Raw genomic sequence first — 26,928 nt, 5'->3', positions numbered from 1 at the left:
AAGCTTTTCTTTTAAGATTTTGCCAACAGTTAAAGTCCAAGTTGCAAATAAGTAAGAGACATGAATATTTCTAAAGCTCCAACAACAAAAATTTCAAATATTTAATATTTACTATATGTACCCTGGCACCCTCTGCTGGACAAAATATGGTATGGTATCATCTATTATTATTATTATTATTATTGTTATTTTTGTCATTATTATTATTATTATTATTATTATTATTATTATTATTATTATTATTATTATTATAAGGGAATCAGTCCAATCTTTAAATTGAAAATATGAATTTGTGTTTTCCATTCAGAGGTCAGAATGTTACACAAATAGTGGACTGTAAGTAAAATTTGTACAAGAATTGTGTTTACATTTATTTCAGAGTATAAACACCTTTGATGATTTAGTTGACATGTTTTTGTGCATGTGGAGCTTTGCCTTTTTGGAAGGGGGATAAATTGACGGATCTGGCAACCTATTCCTCCCGTTGAAAGTCTGCATTGGTCTGTACGTCTGCTGCCGCAGTTTTTAGCGTTTTAGTTCCTGCAGAAGTATAACTGTAAGCTAACTATGGCAGGGAAGAAGGCGTTGGTAATCCTGTCTAAAGGTGCAGAGGAGATGGAAACTGTTATTCCTGTGGATATAATGCGCAGAGCCGGGGTTTGTACTTGTTAACTTGTTGTATGCTAACAGTTAGCATGCTATGGTAAACAAAAGTAGCATGCTGCGGTTCATAGCTAACCCATAGAACTGACCTTACAGCAGACACCGGACCGTATGCTACAATTATGTTTAAACATAGTGGTTTATTAAACATTGATTGTGACGGTAAAGAAAATAATTAATTTGAGATAATGAGTGCTAACACTTGGTCAAGCAATAAGCAGTTTTGTCCTGCAACTATTGTTCTCCTTAACCTCAAAAGTTGAATCCCCTTTTGAGCTTGTAGTTTGTAAATTCTAGACGAACCCCCAACCTTTAGCGACTCCAGGCAGAAGCCAAGTTTAAATGTCAAAGTCCAACCTCTTTTTACCTTTCAAAATAAAAGCCTTCGTTGACCATGACGCAGGATGCCATGTAGTCCTGTTACTCTGGAGTTGTGATAACATTTTCATATTTGTAGATTACAGTCACAGTTGCAGGTCTGACGGGGAAAGAGCCAGTCCAGTGCAGCAGAAACATTGTCATCTGTCCTGATACAAGTTTGGAGGAAGCCAGCAAACAGGTAGAGCATTAAGACAAGCAGTCACATGTTAGGGAAACATCTCATGAGATGTATTTGTTGTGGGACGATGATGTGTATCAGAGCAGTTCCTGTTAATTTTGACGTTGATTCTACCAATTTCTGGATCATGGATCTAAAATTATAAGAATAAAGGAAATACATCAAAGAGTTACTTGAATTATATTTAGTTCTAAATGTTCAAATCTTTGTCAAAGATAACTTAGATTTTTTTAAAGACAGGTAATACTCATTTTGTTTGTGTCCAAGGGCCCATATGATGTGGTTGTCTTGCCAGGAGGAATGCCAGGTGCTCAGAATCTGGCAGAGGTGAGAAAATACTTACTTTTGACATTTTCATTGGCCCTTGTGCTCAGTGAGCAGCCACATGGCTCTAGAATTATTTTCATCAGATATGGTTTGCATTTGAAATCGATAGAATAGAAATAAAAACAAGTTTTTAACAACTTTTACTGTAAAGTATTTCCTTATGCTGAGTCGCATTTCTTTTGCTGAGTAGCTTGCAGATCATAATTGTCAAATATTGCATTTTTCTGCTGTAGCCCTTTCTAAAATTGTGATCAGAACATCCATAGCTGAAACATTTGATTTGCAGAAAGCTCTGCATAGCGGATACTTTTAAACACACTGCCTCTTTGTGTTATTACAGAATGGCCAGTGAATATGTATGGAGGGCCACATGGCCGCTAAGTGACTCTGTGTGCATCTGTTTTTCCTTTCTCCCAGTCGCCTGCTGTGAAGGAGGTGCTGAAGGATCAAGACAGCAGAAACGGCCTGATTGCAGCCATCTGTGCAGGTACAGCTTGTGAAAACAATCCAGCCATAATTATACACATTATCTAATAGATTTCCCTCTCTATGGGTTAAATATGGTGTGACCTTAATCTTGACAAGCATGTCTGGGACTAAAGAGATTCAGATTAATTAATTAATGACCACACAACAAGTTGGTGGAATTTGTTTCCTGTGCAGCACGACATGCTCACAACTCTGTGTCTACACCTGACGTAACTAAAAATAAACAGACAGGGACATACAAAAGCTTTAGGCAGTTACTTTATTTGGTGACCGTATAGCTGTTGGGGATAAAACTGTATTTGAATATATGTGATTTTGACTGTAAACACCTGTAGCGTCTTCTAGAAGGCAATAGTGTGAACAGATGATGTGCAGGGTGAGAGGGGTCCGAGGGGATGTTTCCTGCCCTCTGTGTGATGCGTCATGGTACAGCGTGTCAGTGGAAGGTAGGGTATGGCCTATAATTTTAGATGATTTGACTGTTATGTGTTGTTGTTTTTTACGTGAGTTGGAGTCCATATTACCATACGAGACTACTATGGGTGAGGTGAGTATAGTCTGAATGATGGCAGTGTAGAACTGTACAAGGACGTGGTGCATTTGTACATGGTTTGTAAAGGTTGATTGTGCAGTCACTGAGCAAGAAGCATCTGACTACGAATGGGATGGGCAGCCATCCTCTCACGCCTAGTGAATGACACTTTAGGGTGGCCAGTTAATGAATTTTGAAGTGCACAGAGATGGACTTTCTGATTTAAAGCTGCAAAGGCAAATCTGCAAAACAAGCTAGCTTTTAAACACAAAAATGGTCACAGAACACTCACCTCTCCCATCGGCTACTATCCCCTGGCCACGCCCACCTGATATAGGAATCCACGTGCCAGGGGACACGAGAGAGCGCAAAGCACCAGTTACCGTTTTCCAGGTCCAAACGTCTTTTGTTGACTTCAAATGGTGTTTTTCTTTTTGGGACTCTGGTAGATTGTCCTAAAGTTGAAGTGGTAGCAGCCGGCTGTTTCTCCTTCTCTGATATTACTGAGCACCTCTCACACCAGTGACTGGAGGACCCAGGTAAATGCAGAAATGCGGTGGCCCAGTGAGACAAACTACTGGCATCATATACGTATGTAGACGCCTCATAGACTGGCGCTCCCCATAGGAGCTGACGTATTAGCGCAGCTGCCATCTTGGATAGGTTCCTATTTGCCCCCAGTGCATTTATTTCTACTGAGAAAGGTGTTCACCCAACTACAGTAGTCCATTTTGTTAGGGTTTGTAAGAAAACCAGATCTGTGGTGTGACATGATAATAAAAATATAAATGAATTAATTTTATATTTTAATAAAACATATGTTTGAGTGTTCATTTGAATTTATTCCACTCACTTTCTCCCTCACACACACACTGGGGCTGGGGAGCTAAACTTGACAAAAAACTTTGTGGCTGTGCTGTCACGCTGTAACTCGGTAGTTAATATCGCAATGTGGTGCAGCCTTACTTTCTGATATAGAGACAACAAAAGACTTGAGCGTGAAACAATGATTTTCAGTTCAGAAATATTAGCAAATGGAGACAGAAGATGTTCCTCTGACAGTAAGCTGATGGGGCCACTAGCGAGTCACCATAACAGACCATCAGCATACCTGTATGTCTCCCATTAACCTGAGCAACTCCACTGTTTCTAACCCTTTTTCTTGCCTGCTTCCCGTATTAGTAATTTGAAGAAAAATTTCCCATTATGTTCATTCTGAATTAGCCGCAGAAATAAAAATAGATGGGGGAATACTCGGACCAGAAAAAGCCACACAGATTTACGTCATTTTGGAAATTTGCATTCATTAATTCATCCCTTATGGCTGCCGACTGGAAGGCTGTATTGATCTTGCAGCAAAAAAAAGCGGAGTGTGTCTCGGCTTGTTGACGCTAACTATTAGCAAGTACACAACATGTTTGGGCTTGTGTTATTTGTGGAAATAAAACATTAATGTGGCATTTTTACCCAAGAAAGGAGTGAACGGAGGCAGCAGAATAGTCGCAAGGCATTCAAACCATAACTCTTTGTCACCTGAGAATTTAATATTGAAAAATACTTCACTCTCTTCTTGCAACACTTTTTAGGTTGAACCCTCCTTGTCATTCTGCGTGAAAGGTTGTGTACTTGATTGTGTCCCTGAGTAAACCCGCACCCTCTGTATTTGACAGCTTTCATAAGCAGAGAAAGGACACATGAAATACAGTTGAAATGGGGTCAGGGAACCAGTGCAGCAAAGCAGATTGAAAGGTGTCCTAGAAACGAGTGAAAACCTCACAGGAATATTCTCTTAAATGGAAACGGCAAGCGTGCTCGCTGCAAGACTCATTGTTCCGACATCTTAACCTGGCACGTTTTCAACTAGATTCCTCAGAACTGCAATCTTGTTCCTCAGTGTTCAAATAGTAAAAACGTGGTATTCGTCTTGTTTTTTCTCCACCGTCTGACTCTTTCGTGTCCCTAACTGGGTGGAGACTCGTAACAGGAGTCGTTTAGCTTTGAATGGCAGTCTGTTGTTCTGCCAGAGGAAAGTGTAATCTTGAGACTGCACTGGAAGGCAGCCAAAGGAGTGTGATCAATAACTTTCTATTTATTAACAGGTTTTGGACGAGCAGTGCGGAGACGTCACCAAAGTTAATTCAGCAGCAATCGTCTGCGTCCTCTGCCTCTCCTTATTTCTTTTCTCTAACGTGTTGCAGATGCTTTAGCAAAAACCTGAAACTGTACACTTTGTGAGTTTATTATTAGAACCAACAATAGGGTTGAGGACACTTTTAGGACACAAGTGTTATCAGATATTTTCTATGTGTCTCATTCATTTATTATTTACTGAAATCCATAATCTAAATATGCAACATTCGGTGGAATTTCATACATCTGTTTTTCTCTGTGCTGAGCTTAAGGAGGAGATACTTCCAGTTAGCAGCCTTTTGTCTTTTTCACTATGAAAAGAAAATGTGTGTTATCTAACAGGAGGTTATAAAAGAAACCTTAATCTGCTTCGCACTTCTTCAGGCCCTACTGCTCTCCTGGCCCATGGCGTCGGCTACGGCCGCACAGTAACCACACATCCTGCCATGAAGGAGAAGATGATGGCTGGAGGTAAAAATCAATAAATATTAGAGCATCTTTTAAATAAACTATTACAGCTATCAGTGGGAGAGTTTGTAAGTGTTGGTGAAAAGCAGCAGATGGTGCTGTAATAGCTTTTAGTTGCCTTCGGAGAATCATGTCAGCAGCAGTTGGAGAGCACCGCCCGCCGCTCTGAGGTGAGAGTGGGTGCAGGATTTTGACAGAACGTGTAAGAACCAGGTCTATTTAAATGTTGACTAGTTATCTTTGTGCGGATGTGTTTGGAGGACTTATTAGATCTGAAATGCGTTGCTGCTAGCTTTTGGATCTCCATCATCCTTATGGTATTGCTCTTTGTCTTTTTTTAGACCACTATAAATATTCAGAGGCTCGAGTGCAGAAGGATGGACATTACATCACCAGCCGTGGGCCAGGAACCAGCTTTGAGTTTGCCCTGGCCATTGTGGAAGAAGTTTTGGGGGGTGACTTTGCAGCTCAAGTCAAAGCTCCTCTTATTATGAAAGACTAATTTATTTACAACTGTGCTAAAAGCACTGCCTGATTAACAAAAAACCCACAATACCCGAGTCAGGTCTTCTGCCACTGGACATGAAAGTGAAACATTTTCTTAACTAGACATGAGGATTTCTTTTCTAACATGTTTTGTTTTAAAATGTCAAATGCACCTTATTACAGTAAGATGGGTACTAAAGGAAAATCTGAAATAAAACAACTATTTTCACGAATTACTTGATTGTTTTGACCGCTACTGTTGTGCCACCTGAAAATAAAGCAATCTGAAGTTGCAGGTCATTGTTTTTATTTCACCTAAATATAGGCTGCTGAACAGCAGGAACGCGGGAAGACGAGTCCAGAAAGATTGGCAGCTTTTATGACCAATGAAGAGCTTCGGCTCGTCTGCAGTTGAGTTGTAATTGACCAATTACGTGTCGTGTTAGCCAGTGGGCGGTGTTTGGTAATCAGCGCGTGGTGTGTCCGAAAATCCAGACGGTCCTCATCACAGACAAGAAGAAAGACCAAGAGAAGGGATTTTGTAGAAAGGTAGGACTGTTGGGGTTTCTCTTTTACTCACAGACGTGAATGCGTGGCTTAGTACCCGCACCTCTTTCCCGCATTAGTTATTAGATAAACCTGCTGCCAGTTATTGTTAACGCGGCGGTAGTCACGGTCAAATAAACAAACCACATGGTTCGTCGCACCGCACCAATCTGCATATGTGCGTTGTCATTAGTGGGGGAGTGTTTCCGCAACAGGGCTAGTTTAGCCGAGATTAGCTCGCAGAGTGTCGAGCGTAAAGTTCGCTGCAGTCTCCAACAGACTGGATTGACAGTACCCCGACGAAGAGATTGTTGCCAGTGCAGCGCGCGCGTTGGCCCGCTCACAGATGCGCACACTGCGGTGCAAGTGAGTGGAAGCAGCGGGGCTTTAGATCCGCTGCACATATGTGAGGACACGCGGAGACATCAGCTGCAGAGGGAGCTCTCCATCCTCCCAGTGTCAGCCGCAGTCAGGCTGTCTGGCTGCTGCTAATGCGGTGCGGCAGAGGCCAGGTTAAGTCCTCCACAAAGACATCTAAACACTCACGACCAGTGGAGGAGGTGTAACCTCCAGCCATCATCAAACTGCATGAACAAATCTTCAGCTGACGCTCCGATCTTCACGTTGGCACTCTGAACAAGAACAACCCGTGGTGCCTTTTACAGGAAATGCAAGTTATTTCCTCACTGGTTAGCTGCACATTCAGCAGCAGTCATTATTGTTGCATGCAAGCCAAATAACATGTAAATGGTCATCCCAATTTAAAACTCAAGTGACCTTTTCACCCACCATTGTACAACCAGAGCAGCATTCAGCCCTCTAAAGAGACTAGACTATCACTGTTAAAATCACATCCTATCAAAATCACAAGGGTGCACCTGCCTGAAAAGTTCAGGCTAATTGAGCTTGGGTGCTTTAGATGAGGGTATGTCTGTCAGGTTGGCACATCATCATCATGCATGGCAGCCTGGAGGACTAACATGACCTCTTAAACTGTGGTTGGATGACAATGTATGGCACAATGTCATTAATGTTGTGTTTTTCAGCCGGATATTTCTGGAACATTTACATTTTTGTGCCATTCCACATCACATGTTAGAATTATTCTGCTTGAGCAGCTGTACAGTAAAGAGCTGGAGGCTTGACTCCCTATTTCTGGATGGGGCAGAAGATGGTGGGGTGGGGGAAGGGTGAGGCTGAAGTCTCCCTTCCTGCCTGAGTCACTGGTTTAGCTAATGATGCAATTAGACCACTGCGTTTTGCATCTTCTGATTAGATCCCTTTCTTGCACTGGCCTGCAGACAATAAAGACAGAAATTGCTCAGCTGAGTTCATTTTATTTTTAAATGGGTAATTTGTTACATGTGGACACGTTTTCTACATCATCATAAACAACTACACAGATTTGACAATGGTGTGTACCGTGGAATCTAAAATTACAGATCACATTCAACACAAAATTTAGTAGCTTAAAAAATATAAGTACATACAATTTATATGGTGTCAACATGACACAAAATCATTCAACCAAAGGAGGATGGGCCAGGTTTACTGTTTATTGACTGTGTTTAACAAAAAGATTTCCAAGAAATTTTTTTATGAATTGAGTTCTGTTGCAGAATTTTAACTGGTTTTCTAATCCCCCTTGTGTTCTTCCTGTGTTTCTTTTTAATCTCCATTGTATTTTTTTCTTGCTTAACACACAGCATAGGTAAAAACTTTGCTATGCTCTTTATTAAGCAAGGAAAACAAAAACAATGAAGACTGCTTTTCTTCTTATGTGTATATTTTACTATACTTCTTTGGTACCCCCTCCCAACATCCTATATGTATATAGAGTTTGGCCATGACACACAGAGCTCAGTTGTGGGGCAAAATCTACAGTTGTCTTTCAAACTGTCTCCGCATGCTATTGGACAACAACCAAGTGGCATACTTATCGCTATGGATGTCAATCAACAAGGCAGTTCATCATACTCTGTTGAAGAAGACACAAATACATTCTTTTCTAAATGGAGGAATTAAGTACCTCTGTCTAGTCTTGGCTCAAGGAAAAGCCCAAGTCTAAATGGTCCAAAGTTGATTCCAAAGCCGTTTCAAATGAGCTGCCACCATCTTAGTTGTTCTCTCTCATCGCATCATCCTGCATACCAAACCAATAGAGCGCTGTTCAACCACGGCTGATCCGAAAGTCTTGTCTTAGAAACCTGTAAAAGTGACCGTCTTACCCTCTACTGTGATAAAGTGTAAACAGTATGCCATTTTCCTTTGGCTAAGCCCGCCACCGTCCCATAGAGCCCCATGCAATCTGAATTGAGCGACACTTAGGCTTAGCTAATAGTGTTACTCCTACTTCACACTGGAAGCATCAGCAACTCGGAATGGCACGCGGAACCTCACTGCTTCAAATATAATACATTATAGTCTGTGAGGTGATTCAAACGAGCTGCGATGCAGAGATTTTCAGGCAAGTTCCAGAAGCGGCACGCCGCACAGCTAAATGTAGGATTGGGTTCTACTTTTGCCGCAAGCTACTTCCGGAACAAGTCAGTTTCCGCAGTTAACATAGGGCTAGACAGGAAATCACACACAGTTTCAGTGTAAAATGCTCTATTGCAGTGATGCAATTTCAGATCTATGTGGCTTACGTCTATACGCTTGACCTAATGGCTTATTTTCTCCCTGCATTGTGAAACAGTGTGTTTTTCATGGCATTAATTCTGGCATGGAGAGAAACAACATTATATGACATCAAACAGTAATATCAAACATGAGTTCTTTCTTTTTAGTTTAATGGCAGATGGCACAAACCAACTGTAAACTTTGAAGTCTCAAAGGATTCTGTGATCTCGCGAGTCCAGCGAGGAGGACAGTGGAGAAGCTGCTCCACAGCTGAGACTCTCCCTGTGTGTCCTGGTGCACGGAAAAGCTCACAAGTAAACTGATCAGCTGCTGTTCCGTGACGCTGATGCTTCCAGCGTGAAGTAGGGGTAGACATCTGCTTACGTACAGATGTCAATCACAGTGCGTTTGCGAGCATTTGAGGAAATATCTAGACAGAGAGTTGGTGATATTTCTTAAACAAGCCTTTTAAAGCATGCACGCATGCACACACGCACGTGCGCGCACACACACACACACATAATTGTTAGGAATGTAAGAAAATAGTGGTATGGCAATATATCGTGATATTTTTTCCAGTGATGATGTATCGATATTCAAAAGCTGTGTATCGAAAAAATTGATTTGGCAATGCCCATCCATTCCATTCATTTTTGGCCTCTTATCTGGAGTCGGGTCGCAGGGGCAGTAGCCTAAGCAGGGAGGCCCAGACTTTCCTCTCTCCAGCCACTTGGACCAGCTCCTCCAGGGGATTTCAGTCACTACCCAAAGCTCGTCAGCATAGGTGAGGGTAGGAATGTAGATCGACCGGTAAATCGAGAGTTTTGCCTTCTGGCTCAGCTCTCTCTTCACCATGACAGAACTGTACAAAGCCCGCATCACTGCAGATGCAGCACCAATCTGCCTGTCGATCCCATGCTCCATCTTTCCCTCACTCGTGACCAAGACCTCGAGATACTTAAACTCCTCCACTTAAGGCAAGACATCGTTTCTGACCTGGGGAAGGCATTATACCCTTTTCCGACTCAAGACCATGGTCTCAGATTTAGAGGAGCTGATTCTTATCTCAGCTGCTTCACACTCGGCTGCGAACCACTTCAATGAGAGCCGAAGATCATGTTCTGATGAAGCCAACAGGACAACATCATCTGCAAAAACTAGACTCAATCCTTAGGCCACCAAAACAGATCCCCTCAACACCTTGGCTGCACTTAGAAATCCTGTCCATAAAAGTTATGAACAGAATCGGTGACAAAGGGCAACCTTGGTGGAGTCCAACTCTCACCGGAAACGAGCTTGAGTTACTGCTGGCAATGCGGACCAAGCTCTGATGCCGGTCTTACAGGGACCTAACAGCCCATATCAGAGGGCCTGGTACCCAGTCAGTGACTTGATGCAATTTGCTGGGTTCCTTATATAGGAAACATTTTTTCTGATTGGCTTAATGAACTGACCTGGATTGGAATGTTTATTATGTGAAGTGCCTTGAGATGACTCTTGTCATGATTTGGCGCTATATAAATAAAATTGAATTGAGCTGAATTGAAATTACCCAATACTCCCGAAGTACCCCTCAGAGACAAGCGGCCGTGGATCTGATGAGACGACAACAAAGTCGATCATCAAGCTGTGGCCTAAACATTTTGGGGGGGAAAAAACTTGGCTTGGTGCCAAGAGCACAAATGATCACCTTTATGTCTGAACATGGTGTTCATTGTGGACTATCCATGATGAGCACAGAAGTCCAACAATAAAACACCGCTCGGATTCAGATCGGGGGGCTGTTCCTCCCCACCACACCTCTCCCGTTGCCCACGTGAGCGTTAAAGTCACCCGGCAGAATGAGGGAGTCACCGGAAGGAGCACTTTCCAACACCCCCTTCAAGGACTCCAAAAAGGGTGGGTAGTCTAAGCTGCAGTTTGGTGCATAAGCACAGACAACAGTCAGCACCCGTCCCCCCGTACGTATTCGGAGGGAGGCTACCTTCTTGTTCACCGGGGTAACCCCCAACGTACAGGCACCAAGATGAGGGGCAACTAGTTTGCCCATCCCTGCTCGGGATAATATGTAATATATGTGACCCCGCCCCGACCCCCCCAGCGATATTATATAAATATTCAAAAGCTGTATATCTTCTTTTTGGAAGAACTTGCATGCAAACATTTGTGTCTTTTCTTTTCTTTTGGTGCAATTCAAATTCTGCATTTATTGTAGGAAAATTCAATAAACAGTCCACACAGATACACACCATGTGTAACATGATGTATCTTAACCATGATAAAGGGATTTACTTTTACATGGTGGAAACAAAACCCATTGACCACTGCTGCCAACTAGTGATCTGCGTTTGAAACGCATGACACGTCTCACCTTTATGTTAATATTGTTTTATTTGATGCACTCCACTTTGAACTGCACCAGTCCAGCAACTGCTGCATTTTAATAACTAGTATTAAAGGTGAATACACCATTATTTGCACAAGAATTTTTGTTATAAACTCTCAGTGACACACTTTGCAGGGGGGATTTGACATTTAATTTTTCTTGGCAACTGGAAAAACATCTGCTTTTGCCCCCCTTTATTTGACTTTCTGCCCCCTTTATTTTGGTCCAAGATCACCACTGGGCTGGCCCTATTAAAAACATTATACACCCCTGCTTAGTAGACTTAATGAAGTATTTTTAAGCCAGTATAAAAATGACTGAAACACAAATTTACATATTTGGCAATATTGACCAATATCTTTGATTTAATTTATTAAGAACATCAAGATGCATTACAGTGAACATTATAATAAAGTACATTTTTCTAGCGCAGAGAGGAGACAACCCATAGAAGCACTGATTTGATCTCATTTCAGAGAAAAATAGAACAGGTCAGATGCACCTAATAAATACAATTACTAACAAACTCAGGAATCTGTTTCTTTGCTTCATTGTTCTGGTGCTGAAAATATCACTAATGTGGGTCAAAGGAGATACAAGATAGTTGCACTCTCTCCTAGAGCTGCTCGATTATGGCAAAAATAATAATCACGATTATGGTGACTGAAATTGAGATCTCGATTATTTCGGACAATTTTTCAATTTATGTTGATTTTATTTGTTTTTATTCAGTCATAAAAATGCTCAGGGCACAATCAGGACAAAAAGAAATAAGAAACAAGATGATCACTAAAATAACTCCTGATTCCCAGTATAAAAAAACCAATATACTTATAGCTCATAGTTATCACCCGAGGGCTATAAACCTTGGTTTAACTCATTTAAGTCTAACCAGTACAGACCCAAATACCAATATCTTGCAAATACTGACAGCAAGAATTATACAGTGGCATTTATAACAAATAAATGCAAATAAATTGATGTTCACAAAATGTTGCATAACATTTATTGAGTCGTGTCAAGGTGCTGTAGGAGAGTACACTAGCACCGTGTCCTCAGAGAGGTTAGTTACCGGTATCATTTATCAGTGTGAGGAAGTTATTTCTACCTTATTTATAAACTATTTATTTACAAGTCCATCAGTTAATGTAATAATTGTCCCAACCACAGCTGCACCCCCCACCCCCAACCCGGTCTCAGCAATCGGGGCAAGCTGCACGTGTGTTTAGCATGCCACACGCGCACATTTAGCCGTTTTTAGTTGCTCAGGAGTCCGCAGGTGCGGTGTGTGTGCCACTCACTCTGGTTACTCCAACAGGGAGCCGGCTCTGGGAGCTGTTTCTTAAGTGACTGACACATCACTTCATCATTCCCTTTCCTAATGTTGTGAAGAACGGTCCGGGGCGCAGGCGGAGTGTTTAGCTAACCTGCAGGAAATGTCGACGGCAGTTATCCAGAAAGTAGCTAAGGGTTACCAGAGATGTTTCTGAGGTGTTCGCCAGGTACTTTTAAGATTTAAAAAGTCAAGAAGGGGGTCTGAAAAGCTGTTAGAAATAGCGTCAAAGTCGCTAAGTTGGCAACACTGTGGGAGGAGCGCTTCATTTGCAAATCAGGGCAGCGCAAGTGGGAGGAGCAAATAATCGGCTTGTTTTGTTTTTATAATCGTTCAAAACTCAGATCGTAATTGGGATTAAAATTTGATTAATTGAGCAGCCCTATGCCCAACACATTTTATTCATCATGCTCACGTGTGTTTTTACAGGGTTACAGGCTATACCTATTTGGGTTCACCAATCCAAGCTGCGTGTTTTCAGAGCAGGCCTTTTACTGTGATGTGAAAACTGAAATGTAAAGCAGGGTTATGGAAATGTGGTCTTTAATGTGCTAGTTGACACTAATGGCATCCGTGTTTATTAAATGGTTATGCTGTTTGGAAGGATGGCAAGCATCTGGTGTGATAAAATAAGCATCTTCCTCTTTTTCCTTTGTAGATGCTTGGCAAACACTCTGCACATGAATACTAAGACACACTCACACTTGCTTCATACACAGTTCACCCTGTGGGTAGTTTTTAAAAGTGTGTTTGCACTTGTCTATTAAACTGAGAGAATAGTAGATTTTGTATGAGAAGATCAAAGCTGACGATTTCTTTTATGTGCTGATCTCCTCCCCAGATAGAATAACGTTCCAGAATGATTTAATCTATTTCATGACTATAAAAAAAAGTAAAAAAATAAATAAAAAGGCTTCAAAAATGTTAAATGTCTTTTTTGGATGCAGGTGAAAGTCTCTTCAGTAGTACCATCAGAATATTCTGCTGTCATGGCAACCCTCCATACTTCATGTTGTAACTGACGAGGAGCACTCCATGGAATCGGTCTCGCAGTAGCATTGTCGCTGTGGCTGTCTGAGAGGGAACAGAGGAAGGCTTGCATCAAAATACACAAAAAGAAAAAGGTTCTACTTCTTTCCTCTGGTTATTTAGCATCTTTTCACTTTGACACTCGTTCCTGAGTCACATTACACATTTTGAGCATTTTTCTCTATAAAAACTTATTTTCAATTTTTTAAATTATTTCATGATCATGTTATAGTATGTGTTGTGTGACTGATGTTCCATTATTTTGTGTGCAGCACTTTGCTCGTGGATATTTAAAGTGCTTCATACTAGAGCTGATTGATGTTAGAAAAACCTGTGATGTGCGATAACAGTGATTAATATTGTGATGACAATGACTTGCAATAAACAAATACTTAAGAACAAAAAAAAAATCAAAATCAACTAACTAAATAAATAAATAATGACTAAAAGATATTAAAAAATGGTAAAGCAAAAATTGTGATCAAAAGATCACTATTTCAATTATTTATCACAATTAAAATTAATTTAATTAGTGATTAATTTAAATCTTTCATCACTATTGGGCTAAGAGGTACTTTGTGGTACAATATGATGTCACAATGCAACTGTGAGCCTGTGTGTGTGTGTGTGTGTGTGTGTGTGTGTGTGTGTGTGTGTTAGCGGCTCCGCCCTCTCAGTCTGGCAGGCACTGCCTCCTTGTGGTGCATTTTTCAAACTGGAAATGGGAGTGGAGTTGGACTCAGGTAGGGGATGACTTGCTCTTTAAGTTGAATTAGTGACATAAATGAACTTTTGCACCATAATACTAATTTTTCGAGTGTGTCAAGATGTCCCCATATTGGCAACAATGACCTCATACACTACTCTTGTTTTTTTGTCACAACTAGCAAGGTAGTCTGTTTCATGAATGTTGTTTAAACATCAATAACATTAAGTTAAGCCTCCATCAGCTTTTTGAGAGCTGTGGTTTTATAGCCCATCGATTTGCACTTTGCATTACTTGCAAATACTATCAGCAGAGTGAGGCCAGTCTCTCCTAACTGCAGCCATTATTATTCCCTTAAAATTTCAATCATGTCCCTTAAAGTAATTGGATTTGATGTTCAGAAGTATAAATGATAACTAATTGATTCTTAAAGAGGGAAGTAATTGTCTCACTTGACGTCTGTCTGAAGTTGAGAGTGCACAGTCATCAAACGTGTGCAATAGCTGAAGTGTGTGTGTACTCATATAATAAGGTGTAGGATTTAGGTTTTCTTTGTAGAGCTTGCTAACAGTTTGCATTCCCCTCCTGTCTGAGCTTTACGGCTTTCTGTGCTAACAAGCTTTGCATTTAGTTCAAATTGAGCCAATTTAAGGGGCAACCATAAAATAATCTTATTATTGAGTTTCAGAATTAGCACTTACTTTGGATGTTTGCTTTCCACCTGCCCACCCGTTTTCTCTGTCATCGTTTACATGGAAGTCTGATTCATGCTTACACAAATGCTGAAAGTGCAAGGTGTGTGTGTGTGTGTGTGTGTGTGTGTGTGTGAGACTGAGAAGAAGAAAGAGGGAGGGGCATTTCCCTTATCGCATCTGCTTTGCTCAGTGACTCCAAGCCTGCACATTTATTCTGTCTCATCTATTCGTCTCTTCTTTCCTCTCCTCCTCCTCCCCCTCTCTGGACCTGTCCTCGTCCCCTGCTCTGTTTCATGTCACTTTTGCTTAGTCTCATCATCTCATGTCAGACACACATGCTGATTTCTTGCATCATCTCACTAGATCTCCTATTCTCCGCTCTGGTGTCTTTCCTTTTTGCTCCCCTCTCTCTGTCTCCTCGCTCAGTATTTTGGATTTTTGGCTGCTGCTCTCACTGCTTTCTGCATTCACCCCCTTGTTCTTGCTCACTGCGTCAGGAATCGGCTTCAGACTGAGGTGGGTGTTTATTATTTTGAGGATCATAGCTAGGTCTGAGGCTACATGTCTTTGGTATCGTCCTCTCTCTGCTCTTCACGCTGTCCGATCCTCACTTTGTGCTGTCAGTTAAGGTCGGGATGATTGTCCAATTCTACAGAGGAGTGAGTGCTATCCCTCTTGAGTGCAGCAGTGTTTAACGTAGTGAGCTAGCGAGGTAGCATATCTACCTCTTCAGATCTCTCTGACTGCGAGAGCCGTCTGAGCTCCTGCTGCTGCTGCTCTACTGCATTGAAAACCATCTTTGCATACCTTATTACACTGACATGCAGTCTGCTCTCTCCTCTTTCCTGCCTTTACTCCATCACTCTTTTATGCTTGTCATCATTTATACATGCTCTTCCCTTTTAAATTATTACTTTAGATTTGCCGATGCTCTAAAATATATTAAGACCTGTCTTTGAATGTTGGGCTCAAAGAGGATCGGTGCTGCCAAACACACATGCACGCACTCACACACGTATGCTTCCTGTTTGCTTCAGTTTTACTTTACCTGCCCTGTTGCTGCAGTTTCATTTGTTGCAGCTGCCACAGTGAGCAACACCCTGAAGCGAGGCGGTAACTGTTCTCTCAGTGAGGTGATGTGTTACCGAGAACTTGGGAGAGTCATCTGTGCCTGGCCAAACGTGTTAACCGTGTGTTTTCATGCTGAGGCTGATTGTTGTGGGCTAGTGTCTCTGCATGTTTGTGTGTGTGGGTGCATTTGAATTCTTGCAGAGTGTGTGTGCTTTCCTGTCGATGGGCTCTGGTCCAAGCAGAAAGCACAAGAGAGGCATGCTGCAGGGGTTTGGTTTGGCGCAGTAAGCTGTTGAATGCACTGTAACGAGCAGAAAAACACTGCGTTGGTGTCCTTTTACGGGGCAGGTACGTCCGTACTGCAGACAAGCATTACCTTCTCTTCTAATGTCTGCAGTAAAAGTGTCCTTGAGTGCTAAAGTATTTTAGTGAACTTTCATTGCTCATTCAGTGGCTAATTTCAATGTATATAAGCTAATGTTGACATGAGGCAAGACGGGAATATTTGTCACTATTCTCTGTTTGTATGTGCAAATATTTTGTAAATAGCATCAAAAACCTAAAATAAACATTTTTCTGTGACAAATCAAACAGGATCTTTTGAAATGACCACAACTTGACATACAGGAACAGAAAACTCTTTAGTTATTTCATTAGGTGTTATGCTTAATAAGTGTTGGGCCATACATTAAAAGTCAGCGTTGCTTCTCTGATGCTTGATGAGTCTGAATTGTTTATGTATCGAGAACAAAAGTAAAAAAGAAGACACTTGTTAAATGTTATTAGCTGGAATTAGTTAATTATGTATTACTTGATTAGACAATAAAGATTTAGAGATTAAAACTGAGTCATTCTAATAGTTTGCCCAGTGCTGGTCTGCTGTTGATTTGCCGGTCATGCTGCTGTGAACCTTTCAGGCTGTCCTCAAGGGTCAAATTAGGCTAATGTGTGTGTGTACAACCATTTAGAAAAAAATGCCCCATGGAAAAGTAGTGAGGAGGGGAGTCAAGTGTCTCCTTGTGTCTCGTTAATTTACAGCCTGTCCCGTTTTCTTATTAAAAGTGTGTAACACACAGTTCTTTAAAATACAATAATCACATCATCTTGTCATTACAAAGTATATTTCTTTTTAAATACTCAATTTTATTAGCAGATTGAGTGAAATATTTAAATGAGAATCTTTATTTATAGACAAGGATAGTTTTGCAATACCTGCTCTTTACGGTTCAGGGTTGCTTGTGTCTGTCTTTGGCGTTCATTGAACGAGAGGCAGGAGACGTTCAGGGCAGATGACCAGTCCATCACAGGGGGACAAGTATGCATTCTCTCACACATTCACTAGGGATGGAAAATATATCGGCATCAATATCGGTATCGGCTGATGTTAGTCATTTTTTAACAAATCTGTATTGGTTCGATAAATAAAACTGGGCCGATATTGAAAACCGATATTCTTTCCATTAGGGCTGAAACGATTCCTCGAGTACCTCGAATAATTCGAGTACAAAAAAGCCTTGAGTCAAATTCTCTGCCTCGAGGCTTCGTTTAATTCATGTTTAATTAATTCATGGCCCTGCAATCGCCCGGGGCCATGTTTCCCCCAGACCGAAATAAGTGACGCACATACACACTGCACTGAATGCACACACACGAATGTAACTTAACTTTCTCTTAAGTAGGGCTGCAACAAACGATTATTTGGATAATCGATGAATCGGATGGGGTCTCGACACGATTAATCGATTAATCGGATTACATGGGGACATTGTTAAAAACTGCTAGGGAAACGTTATTTCTCTCCTTCCTTCACTTTATTAAACACAACATTATTAGAAAACAGTTCAATAGCAGAAAAACAACATGCCATCACCTAAATTGTCTTATAAGGTGTATAGACAGAGACCCTAAGCTACACCTATCTGTGACCTAAAATGCTTGGTCCAAGTTAAACAGCTTAAAGAGCAAGTCAACCCCTACCAGAGTCTAACTCCACTCCCACTTCATGTTTGAAAAATGCAACACATGCTGTTGCCTGGCAGACCGAGAGGGCGGAGCCACTAACAAATATACACACACTCAGGCTCACGACAGCATTGTGACATCATAATGTACCAGTTTACATCATAGCATACTTCTTAGCCAAAAGCGGTGGCAGATTTAAATTAAAATACAGTGCAGAGTTTTTACCTGACAACGGCACAGCACTGACAGTTTTAGGCAGAATATTTAAATTTTAACTAAGATGCACTGAAGTGCCAAATTATTGACGACACGTGTCTGCAGCACGATTAGACACTCGTTTATTTAGTTTATCAGCAAAAAAAAAGTTTATTTGGGGGTGACTTGCTCTTTAAGGGGAACTCTCATCTGTTTTGTTTGATCTCATCTGTAGACATTTATTATAACTGGGGATGTCAAACAACAAATTTTTAAATGTAATTAAACATAGGCTGTGAATTAATCAAAATTAATCACTATTTCCAAAAATGACTGAAAAAATACCAAATAAAACAAAAGTAAATGAATGCCATCCTCCTTGCGATGATGCCCTGGGCAACTGCCATAAAGTCACATCAAGAAATGCTGCTGATCATTCCAATGATCCCAAATAGACTCACATTAGGCCACATGAAAGCAACTGAACCCAAAAATATATTAACCAGTATATAACTGCACTCTCACACAACACGCCTGCAGCAACAGTTAGGACTCCTCCCTCCCTTTTAAAAGCGTTTTCGCTTCCGAGGACATTGTGGTTGTAAAAGCACATGCTAGTAGTCTGGCCCCGGTGTGATCAACCAGTTTCTGCAGGAATGTGACGGCGGAACCGGTTCGCAGCAGCGCGAGTCCCCCCCCCCCCCCCCCCCCCCGCGTTTATCTAATAGCGTCGCGCTTACGATTTTATAGACTTTTTTTTACGAGCTTAGGGCATGTCTAGCCTGTGTAATAATCCGGGGCTTGGGTGAATCACTTTTGAAAAGTTTTTAACTTACCCGGACACAGAGCTCTCTCCTTCCTCGCTGATGATTCGCATAATCACTGAAGTACTCCCGTGCCATGCTAAGTCTGACCTACAAACATTGCAGGTAACGAATGTCTTCGCCTGATTTAACTGAAAATGCTCCCAAACTTTAGAAGTTTTTACTTTTTTGGGTCTGGCTGCTTCTGCCATGTACCTCTTCCGAACACCTGCCGGCTCTCCCTCGCGCTGATCTGACTTGCTTCCGGTCTGTGCGCAACGGCGGCCGGGGGGGTGGGGGGCTTTTGGAAGAGTTGCGCAACACAACGAATCGATGACGCAATTCGTTGCCAACGCTTTTAGTAATCGATTTTCATCGAATTTATCGATTCGTTGTTGCAGCCCTACTCTTAAGCCATGGCGGACAACATGGACCCCGGTGGAGTGCGAAAAAGTATAAGTTAAAGTCCCATTAGTTGTCACGCACGGATGTGTGTGCGAAATTTGTTCTCCGCATTTGACCCATCCCCTGGGTGTGAGCTACAGACACAGCCGCGCTCGGGAACCATTTGGTGGTTTAACCCCCCAATCCAACCCCTTATTGCTGAGTGCCAAGCAGGGAGGCATTGGGTCTCATTTTTTGAACCCTGATCTTCCAGTCTCTGGGCAGACACTATCACTAGGCCACTGAGCTGTCAAATGTCAAAGGTGTGGGACCATTTTTCATGTCATGAGGCAGAAAACGTAGTCCAGTATAAATACTGTAAAATGGATTTTGCCTACCACAACACCACATCCTCGATGCTGCAGCACCTGACCAGGAAACACCCATATGTAAATGTCACTTCTGCAAGCGGACTCGGAGGTCCGCTATATATTCTGCGGTAGGGCTGCAACAAACGATTATTTGGATAATCGATTAATCGGATGGGGTCTCGACACGATTAATCGATTAATCGGATTACATAGGGGCATTTTTAAAAACTGCTAGGGAAACGTTATTTTTCTCCTTCCTTCACTTTATTAAACACAACATTATTAGAAAACAGTTCAATAGCAGAAAAACAACATGCCATCACCTAAATTGTCTTATAAGGTGTATAGACAGAGACCCTAAGCTACACCTATCTGTGACCTAAAATGCTTGGTCCAAGTTAAACAGCTTAAAGAGCAAGTCAACCCCTACCAGAGTCTAACTCCACTCCCGCTTCATGTTTGAAAAATGCAACACATGCTGTTGCCTGGCAGACCGAGAGGGCGGAGCCGCTAACAAATACACACACACTCAGGCTCATGACAGCATTGTGACATCATAATGTACCAGTTTACATCATAGCATACTTCTTAGCCAAAAGCGGTGGCAGATTTAAATTAAAATACAGTGCAGAGTTTTTACCTGACAACGGCACAACACTGCCAGTTTTAGGCAGAATATTTAAATTTTAACTAAGATGCACTGAAGTGCCAAATTATTGACGACACGTGTCTGCAGCATGATTAGACACTCGTTTATTTAGTTTATCAGCAAAAAAAAGTTTATTTGGGGGTGACTTGCTCTTTAAGGGCAATTCTCATCTGTTTTGTTTGATCTCATCTGTAGACATTTATTATAATTGGGGATGTCAAACAACTAATTTTTAAATGTAATTAAACATAGGCTGTGAATTAATCAAAATTAATCACTATTTCCAAAAATGACTGAAAAATACCAAATAAACCAAAAGTAAATGAATGCCATCCTGCTTGTGATGATGCCCTGGGCAACTGCCATAAAGTCACATCAAGAAACGCTGCTGATCATTCCAATGATCCCAAATAGACTCACATTAGGCCACATGAAAGCAACTGAACCCAAAAATATATTAACCAGTATATAACTGCACTCACACACAACACGCCTGCAGCAACAGTTAGGACTCCTCCCTCCCTTTTAAAAGCGTTTTCGCTTCTGAGGACATTGTGGTTGTAAAGCCACATGTTAGTAGTCTGGCCCCGTTGTGATCAACCAGTTTCTGCGGGAATGTGACGGCGGAACCGGTTCGCAGCAGCGCGAGTCCCCCCCACCCCCCCATCTAATAGCATCACGCTTGCAATTTTATAGACTTTTTTTTTAACGAGCTTAGGGCATGTCTAGCCTGTGTAATAATCCGGGGCTTGGGTGAATCACTTTTGAAAAGTTTTTAACTTACCCGGACACCGAGCTCTCTCCTTCCTCGCTGATGATTCTGACATGCTTGCGTTTAAGACGCTGCATCATCACCGTAGTATCCCCCGTGCCATGCTAAGTCTGACCTACAAACGTTGCATGTCTTCGCCTGATTTAACTGAAAATGCTCCCAAACTTTAGAAGTTTTTACTTTTTTGGGGTCTCGCTGCTTCTGCCATGTTCCTCTTACAAACACCTGCCGGCTCTCCACCGGTCTGCGCGCAACGGCGGGCGGGAGGGGAGGGGGCTTTTGGAAGAGTTGCGCAACACAACGAATCGATGACGCAATTCGTTGCCAACGCTTTTAGTAATCGATTTTCATCAAATTTATCGATTCGTTGTTGCAGCCCTATTCTGCGGACACTCTGCGACTTTTTCGTTTGTAGCACTCAAGTTCAGCTCACACTGTGCATCTGGTAGCAACACGTTGGACCTAAAAATGTGCAAAAAATAGCAGATTTTACACAACACATCAGACTTTTTATTGTGCTGTTATTGATGTCTGTTATCCCTCTGGATTGCTGCAGGAGGACACAGGTATTTATGAGAGTGGCGGAGGAAAACGAAACAAAGTAAATAAATGTTTTGTGATCACTATAATTTGACATAATCACGGCAAACATGCTTTCTTGACTATCCTTGTTATTGTGTGGGGAAAAAAAAGTGTTGAAATTAAAACAGGCGTATGTTAATAGGGAAATAGCTGGCGAGCCATGTTTGCGCATGCGCCGTGAGCGGTTCTTGTGTTGTTTGGGCCACAGCCGCTCACAGCGCTACTTCAACAGTTATCCTCCTAGTTGCCAGGCTAATAGATTCTCGCACGAGGGGAAAATCAGCTCAGGTTGTATACTTATTTTTTGCACAGGCATTTGTTTACTGTGAAGTTGAAGTGCTGAAATTTTGAAAACTAATTTTGAATAAAACTTGAAGAATAACTGGAAATTGCTTGCTTATTTTAAGAGGTCTTTCATATTTTATAACATGCTATTTGATATAATAGTTTACAAACACCCTTTTCCGAATCAAGACCATGGTCTAAATCTGAGACCATGGTCTTGATTCGGAAAAGGGTTGAATGCCTTCTCCGGGTCAGGGATGAGGTCCTGCCCCAAGTGGAGGAGTTCAAGTATCTCGGGGTCTTGTTCACGAGATAGGGAAAACTGCAGCGTGAGATCGTTAGGTGGATTGGTGCTACATCTGCAGTGATGCGGGCGTTGTACCGGTCTGTCGTGGTGAAGAGAGAGCTGAGTCAGAAGGCAAAGCTTTTGATTTACCAGTCACCTATAGTCATGAGCTTTGGGTAGTGACCGAAATAACAAGATCACGGATACAAGCGGCCGAAATGAATTTTCTCCGAAGAGTGGCTGTGCTCTCCCTTAGAGATAGGGTGAGAAGCTTGGTCATTCAGGAGGAGCTCGGAGTAGACCCGCTGCCCCTCCACATCGAGAGGAGCCAGCTGAGGTGGCTCGGGCATCTGGTCAGGATGCCTCCTGGACGCCTCCCTGGTGAGGTTTTCCGGGCACGTCCAACCGGGAGGAGACTTAAAGGTAGACCCAGGACACATTGGGGGGACTATGTCTCTCACCTGGCCAGGGAACGCCTTGGGATTCCCCCAGCGGAGCTGGCCCAAGTGGCTGGGTAGAGGGAAGTCTAGGCCTCTCGCCTTAGGCTACTGCCCCCGCGACCCAACTCCGGATAAGCGGATGAAAATGGATGGATGGGTTTATAAACACAAAAGGGTAATTTATTAGAGTACTCGATTAATCGTTAAAAGATTCGATTGAGTACTCGATTACAGAAATATTCGATAGCTGCAGCTAGGGTTGTCACGGTGTGAAAATTAACCTCACGGTTATTGTGACCAACATTATCACAGTTTTTGGTATTATCGCGGTATTTTTTTTAAACGTGTTTCATTTTCAGACAACAAAATAAACCCTGTATATCAGGAAACTATGGTCCTCAGTTTTTGTCTAAATTTTGGCTAAAATCTGTTATTTTGTAATTATGTTGTTTATTTGTTAACATTTTTCCACTTTAGTCTTTAAAATACCAATGTTTGCCCATAACTTCTTATTTTTTGTCTGTTTGATGTCTTCATTTTAAAAAATTATATCAGATGATATTCAGTACTCAAGTAGCCTTCTAATCAGATGCTTTTTTCACCCTTACTTGAGTAATAAACCATATATCAGGAAAATATCATCCTCGGTTTGTGTCCTTCCAGTGAGCTTTGCAGATTTGTCATCAGGCAGTAATCATTGTTAAATTCATAATTATTCTCGGAGAGAGACCAACTCTTATCTGCCCTTGGGAGCCCCGTAATACATAGCGTCATTTCAACATGGTAGTGTCCGCGACACGGTTTATATGCAGGTAGCGGGCACTGCGGCTGCTTTATATAGTGGCTTGTTGCATTCTCCCTCAACCCAAATCCTCGGATCACGCATTTGACCTAAAACGCTAACGTTAACTTGCCTTGCGTTGACTGTAGAGTTGTGGGTGATGGCCACGCAGATGTGTCATGAGATTTGAAGCGTTGCTGCCTTTCACAGACACTTTTTCTGCACATGCTGCAAACAGGATAGCCGTCTTCTATCAACTGTCCCTCGGCATTCTTCTAATATCCAAAAAATGCCCATACTTCCGACTTTGTCTTCTTTGAAGGACAATAAATGTCCTGAGCGCTGCCGTCTTCTCCTTTGGCCATTATTTCAGCTTTAGCTTCAAGAAAGTTTTGGTTGAAAACCAAAAAGTGCGCATGTGCCGCCGGCAACTTTTGCAACTGATACGGTGGCTGGCAGCCACGGTAACCCACCGAGATAATATGTTTTTAAAAAAAACAAGACAGTTATTATTATTGTCAACTTTGTTACCGGGGTTTACCGCTACACCAGTTACCGTGACAACCCTAGCTGCAGTCCTACTTTCCATCTTGTCTCCATTTGTTTGCCTGTTTCAGAGGTTGTGGGGGGTGATGTGTATTTGTTTAGTCATGTGACAGTGATTGTAATCATCTCAGAAGCGTATGCAAGTGGTGTGTGTACATAACGTAAATTTAGCTTTATTAATTTTTATTCTATACAAAATCTGCTGATTTTAGAAGCTTTAATGTCAGTATTTCTGTATCGGCAAATATTGGTTGTCGGCTATAACAGTGATCTTAATATTGGTATCGGCCCAAAAAAGTCATATCGGTGCATCACAAATTTCCTCATTTTACACCAGATGTCTGAGTGTGGTGTCACGGCAGTGATTCCGTTTTGATGCGACCGCCGTGGCTTGTCCATCCTCACCGGGAGCATTTCAGATGCAGAAGGGATGGCCCCGGTCTACATAGCTGGACTCACGACAGCCCAAAAATCATAGGAGAACCGCAAGATCGTGTTTAACATCAACCACAAATAGACGCCGGTGTAATTTAATGTTCTGATTCTCCACATGTGACATCGTTTCATATTGATCAGTGATTGATCCTAGATCAAATCAAGTCAAAATGATATTGTGAATAAATTTTATTTATTGGGAAACATCGAATTGCAATCCAGTTCATTGTAACCTCACGCTGGGATCAAACTAGCTATTTACATCCACTAGTGACAACACACTTCTGGGACGCATCTGACAGGCATCACAGTGTGCCTGGTGTACACCAAACCCTAGATTTCTATTAGCCACAGATTATGAGCCACTGGAATCTATTATATTTTCAGCAACAGAAAATAGTGTTTTTTGTAATCACAATTTTTACTCTTCCCATTTCTATGTTTATAATTGGTTTGAATTCATATATTTTTGATTTAATTATATATTTGTCCTTGTGAAATGCCTCGTGATTTTGCTTGAGATGCACTAGATAAGACTGTTTCTTCTCCTTATTCAGGGTGTCCGCGGGGTTTTAAAAAGTATTAAAAAGTGATAAATACAAATAGTCAAATTTAAGGCCATTAAAAGTGTTAAATTTGGTCTCAGAGGTATTATTTTTTCCAAATTAGGTATTATTTTTTTCAGACTATCAGGTGTCGTATTTTGAACATCGACATAGAAATATATTCCGAATGAAATGTTTTGAACGATTATACAAACAAAACAAGCCGATTATTTGCTCCTCCCGCTTGCGCTGCCCTGAGTTGCAAATGAAGCGCTCCTCCCACAGCGTTGCCAACTTGGCGACTTTGACGCTATTTCCAACAGCTTCTCAGACCCCCTTCTTGACTTTTTAAATCTAAAAGTACCTAGCGAACACCTCAGAAACATCTCTGGGAACCCTTAGCTACTTTCTGGATAACCGTCGTTGACATTTCCTGCAGGTTAGCTAAACACTACGCCTGCACTCCGGACCGTTCTTCAGGACATTAGGAAAGGGAATAATGTAGTGATGTGTCGGTCGCTAAAGAAACGGCTCTCGGAGCCGGCTCCCTGTTGGATTAACCAGACTGAGTGACACACACCGTACCTGCGGGCTCCTGAGCCGCTAAAAACAGCTAAATGTGCGCGTGCGGCGCGCTAAACACGTGCAGTTTGCCCCTGATTGCTGTGAGACCGGTTTGGGGGTGGGGGGTGCAGCTGTGGTTGAGACAATTATTACATTAACTGATCGACCTGTAAATAGTTTATAAATAAGGTAGAAATAAGTTCCTCACGCTGATAAATAATCTCTCTGAGGACACGGTGCTAGTGCACTCTCCTACAGCACCTTGACACGACTTCAGTAAATGTTATGCAACATTTTGTGAACATCAATTTATTTGCATGTATTTGTTATAAATGCCACCGTATAATTCTTGCTGTCAGTATTTGCAAAATATTGGTATTTGAGTCTGTACTGGTTAGACTTAAATGAGTTAAACCAAGGTCTATAGCCCTTGGGTCATAAACTATGAGCCATAAGTATATTGGTCTTTTTATACTGGGAATCAGGAGTTATTTTAGTGATCATCTTGTTTCCTATTTATTTTTGTCCTGATTGTGCCCTGAGCAATTTTGTGACTAAATAAAAAAAATCTACATAAATTGAAAAATCGTCTTAAATAATCAATCTCAATTTCAGTCACAATAATCGTGATTATTGTTTTTGCCATAATCGAGCAGCCCTACTTTAGCATATCCGGTCACATAATGATGACGTCATATTCAGTGGTCGTTCCACATCATTTCAGACCTCGTGGTCAACTGTCTGAACCGCTTAACAGAAGTGCCTGGCTTATTTTCTAAGTAAAATAAATATGTGAAATACGTTGTCAACATTAGTGAGTCTCTAAGTCTATTCTTTTTGTATGTTATATATGTTAAAATATGTGTAAATAGGTCGCTGATTAACACTTGCAATTTAGTGTTGTGATGGTTTTAAAAAAATTCTGAAGGTAGTAAAAAAAGTATTAAAAAGTAGTAAATTTTACTTAAGGATTGCTGTATATACCCTGTTATTGTGAAGAATTTGTCAGGGCGTGCTCAAACGCATCTCTTGCAAGCTCACTGAAAGGAGATTTTTCTGGAGCTGTGCTGTGATTTGGGACCCTTTGGTAGAGCGACAGATAAACTGACTGAAACTGTCTTGTGTTATGAAGCTATACCTTTGAAAATATGCCTGTCAGCAAGGCTTATTATTCATGCTCCATTCTTCAACACGTCAAAGTCAAGATTACATCACACATTCTCACACAAAGTTTATTTTTAGGTTCAAATTAAATTCTAATATATTTTTTAATATAATTGCTTGTT

The 26,928-nt window shown here is 41.5% G+C and overlaps 2 protein-coding genes across 5 annotated transcripts in view; both read left to right on the top strand.

The window, feature by feature from the left end:
• Window positions 1-456: 456 nt before the first annotated feature.
• park7 (parkinson protein 7) lies at window positions 457-5,949 on the top strand. The gene is made up of 6 exons (XM_015959061.3): window positions 457-657; window positions 1,121-1,222; window positions 1,490-1,549; window positions 1,967-2,036; window positions 5,085-5,171; window positions 5,510-5,949. Exons 1-6 carry the CDS (start codon window positions 568-570, stop codon window positions 5,668-5,670), a joined length of 570 nt encoding a protein of 189 aa, XP_015814547.3. The 5' UTR covers window positions 457-567; the 3' UTR covers window positions 5,671-5,949.
• Window positions 5,950-6,017: 68 nt separating this feature from the next.
• kcnab2a (potassium voltage-gated channel subfamily A regulatory beta subunit 2a) overlaps window positions 6,018-26,928 on the top strand; it is a 123,417-nt gene continuing 102,506 nt past the window's right edge. For 2 of the 4 annotated variants that reach the window (XM_070549384.1, XM_070549381.1), the window contains exon 1: window positions 6,018-6,203. The gene's annotated coding sequence lies outside the window, so the exon portion shown is untranslated. Of the gene's footprint in view, window positions 6,204-13,488; window positions 13,666-15,145; window positions 15,488-26,928 lie in introns of those variants that run through there. The other 2 variants (XM_070549383.1, XM_070549382.1) reach the window with 2 other exon arrangements.

This window comes from Nothobranchius furzeri, chromosome 3 (assembly GCF_043380555.1).
Source record: "Nothobranchius furzeri strain GRZ-AD chromosome 3, NfurGRZ-RIMD1, whole genome shotgun sequence".
NCBI classification, from domain to species: domain Eukaryota; kingdom Metazoa; phylum Chordata; class Actinopteri; order Cyprinodontiformes; family Nothobranchiidae; genus Nothobranchius; species Nothobranchius furzeri.
Note: the sequence above shows the minus strand (reverse complement) of the source record. Positions and strands in the feature narration are given on the sequence as shown.

Bases quoted from the DNA above. Each gene is read 5' to 3' on its own strand.
- park7 (XM_015959061.3), top strand. From the start codon at position 568: ATGGCAGGGAAGAAGGCGTTGGTAATCCTGTCTAAAGGTGCAGAGGAG. The intron at 1,223-1,489 runs GTAGAGCATTAA...TTTGTGTCCAAG, and splicing joins TGGAGGAAGCCAGCAAACAG to GGCCCATATGATGTGGTTGT. The intron at 5,172-5,509 runs GTAAAAATCAAT...GTCTTTTTTTAG, and splicing joins GGAGAAGATGATGGCTGGAG to ACCACTATAAATATTCAGAG.